The sequence below is a fragment of the Octopus bimaculoides genome, chromosome 12 (genome assembly GCF_001194135.2).
Source record: "Octopus bimaculoides isolate UCB-OBI-ISO-001 chromosome 12, ASM119413v2, whole genome shotgun sequence".
Lineage (NCBI taxonomy): Eukaryota > Metazoa > Mollusca > Cephalopoda > Octopoda > Octopodidae > Octopus > Octopus bimaculoides.
In genome coordinates, this window is record NC_068992.1 from 38,329,771 (window position 1) to 38,333,062 (window position 3,292).

At 39.7% G+C, this 3,292-nt stretch overlaps 1 protein-coding gene across 1 annotated transcript in view; it reads right to left on the reverse strand.

The window, feature by feature from the left end:
* LOC106875870 (uncharacterized) overlaps window positions 1-3,292 on the reverse strand; it is an 86,848-nt gene that overhangs the window by 13,078 nt on the left and 70,478 nt on the right. The window contains exons 11-12 of the mRNA XM_052972036.1: window positions 3,204-3,290; window positions 839-914 (exon numbers count right to left, since the gene is read on the reverse strand). Coding sequence (XP_052827996.1) covers window positions 839-914; window positions 3,204-3,290 — 163 coding nt within the window. The remainder of the gene's footprint in view (window positions 1-838; window positions 915-3,203; window positions 3,291-3,292) is intronic.

Below are 3,292 nucleotides of genomic sequence, written 5' to 3' on the forward strand. Positions count from 1 at the left end.
GTCATTTCATTCATTCCTCCAGAGCGTGATGTTAATAACCCATAAACATATTTCTTCTCAAGCATTCTGAGAAGTGAAAGGGAAGCAGATTCAGAATATTTTCTCAGAATATGTACTTTCAAGTCTTTTTCAAAATTGCAGCTGTTTGAAATGAAATGTTCAGCAAGTTCTGCCGAACTACTGTTTTGTGCCAGACATCGACTCTGTGCCCATTAAACCTTTTGTTTAATTGTTCTGTTATACAACCAACATGTGTTTTGTGCATTCTGCAGTGTACACCAAATGGGAATCTCTACATGTCCCACCTTCTGTATAAATCATAACATCTAGATACCAAATCTTATGGAAAGAGGACCTGTAAGGCCTTTGACAATAGGATGCTCTCTGCTCCAGAATTAACCAGACCAAATCAGGTTGAGAGCTCTGAGAAGTAAAATACAATAACAACGATGGTTTATAACTGAGGCAAAAAGCCAACAATTTTGAGAAGAAGGGGTTGATCAGAACTAGACTGAGACTTTATTTCATCAACACCAAAAGGACAAAAGACAAAGTCAACCAGGGTGGGATTTGTGTAAAACCCAACAAGAGAGATGGAAAAAGTATCAACAGATAATATTTGAAATTTAGAAAAGAGGGAGAGGGCAAAATGTGAAGATTGCACCAATTGTGTTTGGTTGTTTAGGGAGAGAATGGTCTAAAGTTGAAAGGAATCCAGTTCCATGTCAATGAAGAGGTAGAAATGTTGACTATTTAGGTAATAGGCTATCCAAACAATTTGGTAAGTTGTAACTTTGACCTTAACATAATTTAGGACAAAGTTAATGGTTCTACTTACCCGAAGACCAAGGTCACTCAAGGGCCGTGTACGAGCATAGACAATATTTTTATACAGAGTTTCCACACTTCCATTTCTGTAAAAGAGTTTGAGATTTAAATTTAAGTCAAGCAGAATCTAGAAGTAAGAAAAAAATTGCTAATTTACAAGGAGGAGGAGGAGACAAAGGACGTTTGAGAAGGACAATGAGAAGAAGGATAAGGAGGACAATGAAGAAGAGGAGAAAACAAAGGACGGTGAGAAGAAGAAGCAGCAAACCTTCATGTTATTGGTAATGGCTTATGATTTAATATTATTAAAATATCTGTTTCATCTCTAAGTCAATAAAATGGATTATTTTAGGATCCAAAGCACATTGTAGTATTTGTAGTTTGTTATTTTTTTCATCCATAAATTAACATTTAATATCTGGATTCTCCACTGATGGATCTACTTTTCTGCTTGTATTAACAAGTGTTGATGGAGACCCTTTATGGTCGGATGCTCTTCCTGTCACTAATCCTCCCCTATTTCATCATCATCGTCATCGTTTAACGTCCGCTTTCTATGCTGGCATGGGTTGGACGATTTGACTGAGAACTGGCAAGCCAGAAGGCTGCACCAGGCTCCAATCTGATCTGGCAAAGTTTCTACAGCTGGATGCCCTTCCTAACGCCAACCACTCCGAGAGTGTAGTGGGTGCTTTTACGTGCCACCGGTATGAGGGTCAGTCAGGCAGTTCTGGCAACAACCACACTCAAAAAGTGTTTTTTATGTGCTACCTGCACGGGAGTCAGTCAGGTGGCACAGGCAACGACCACACTTGAATGTTGTTTTTCACATGCCACTGACACAGGAGCCAGTTAGGCGGCACTGGCAACGATCACACTCGGATGGTGCTTTTAATGTTCCACTGGCATGAGTGCCAATCAGGCGGTACTGTCATCACTCATGTCAGCGATTTTGATTTCACTTGCCTCAACAGGTCTTCACAAGCAAAGTTTATTGTCCAATGAATTAGGGGGCTGGTTACACCCACCAGCATAGGCCACGGGTTATTTCCAGGTGGCATTTTCTCCTAATTTGGATGCCTTTTCATGAAAGATTGCAAATAAACAACACTTCTATAGCCCCAGGGCTGATCAAAGCCTTGGGAGTGGATTCAGTAAATAGAAAGAAGTCTGTGTGTGCATGTGCATGCTCTTGCCTGGTTGCAAACAAGCACCATTATGTTGTTCATTTCCAGTTTCCCATGCAAAAATGTGTTGCTCAGAAACAAGTGAGGGTTGGTGTGGCATCTGACCATAGAAAATCTGCCTCAACAAATTCTGTCTGACCCATGCAAGCATGGAAAAGTGGACATTAAAATGGAGATGAGGATGAAGGTAAATGAGGTAACTTACCTCTTTTTGGCACTGTCATGGTATTAGCTGTCAGAAGTGAAAGTAGAACTGACAAGGAACATTACTGCTGGTTTGAGTTGATTCTTTGGCTACTGACTGGCCGGAGCTATCTGTCTGTCTGCCTGCTGGTTTGAGTTGATTCTTTGGCTACTGACTGGCCGGAGCTATCTATCTGTCTGTCTGTCTGCCTATCTCTCTCTCTATATCTCTATTTATCTATCTATCTATCACTCGTCCACCTCTGTTTGTGTCCGTAGAATTTATCAAATTAGAAAACGCAAATTTAATATAAAAATATATTTTTTGAAATTGCAAATTATTTAAAATATAAAAATATAATTTTCAACAGAGAGAATTTATCAAAATAGAAAACGAAGTTTGAAGTTAAGTTTAAAAATAAATGTGATACTTATGCTCCGTAGATACTTATACTCGGTACTACTAAAGCAGAGTGGTCCCGAACGCGCTAGCTAATCGTGAGTGGTCGATCCTAACCCTAACCCTAACTTTAAACACATGTATTCATTTGCACACACGCGCACGCACACTTTTTGTAGGATCGACCACTCATAACTAGCTAGCGTGGACGCGCGACTGCGCATTCGGGACCACTGTTTTAGTAGTACCCTTATACTCTGTGTGTTTTCAAGCGCATGGATATAGGTGTCGAATTTGTTCCAATAACTTTCGAGTGATAGAGAGAGAGAGAGAGAGAGAGACAGACAGACAGATAGCTCACTCCAGACAGTCATGGTATTAGCTGTCAGTAGCCAAAGAATCAACTCAAACCAGCAGTAATGTTCCTTGTCAAATTTTTCTACTTTCACTTCTGACAGCTAATACTATGACAGTGCCCTCTTTTTTTTTTATAATTTTATTTTTAGGTTAGTTTGGAAACTGAAAGACATGTTTGATTAACTTAAAATGAAAAAATGAGTTTCTGATTGGAAGTGGCATCACAGATGCCTGGTGACACGACTTACTTAGTGTAATCGGCAGCCAGCAGTTGATAGATATGTTTCTTCAGAGGCAGAATGACACTTTCGTGTAGAGAACTCTCAATAATAGCATC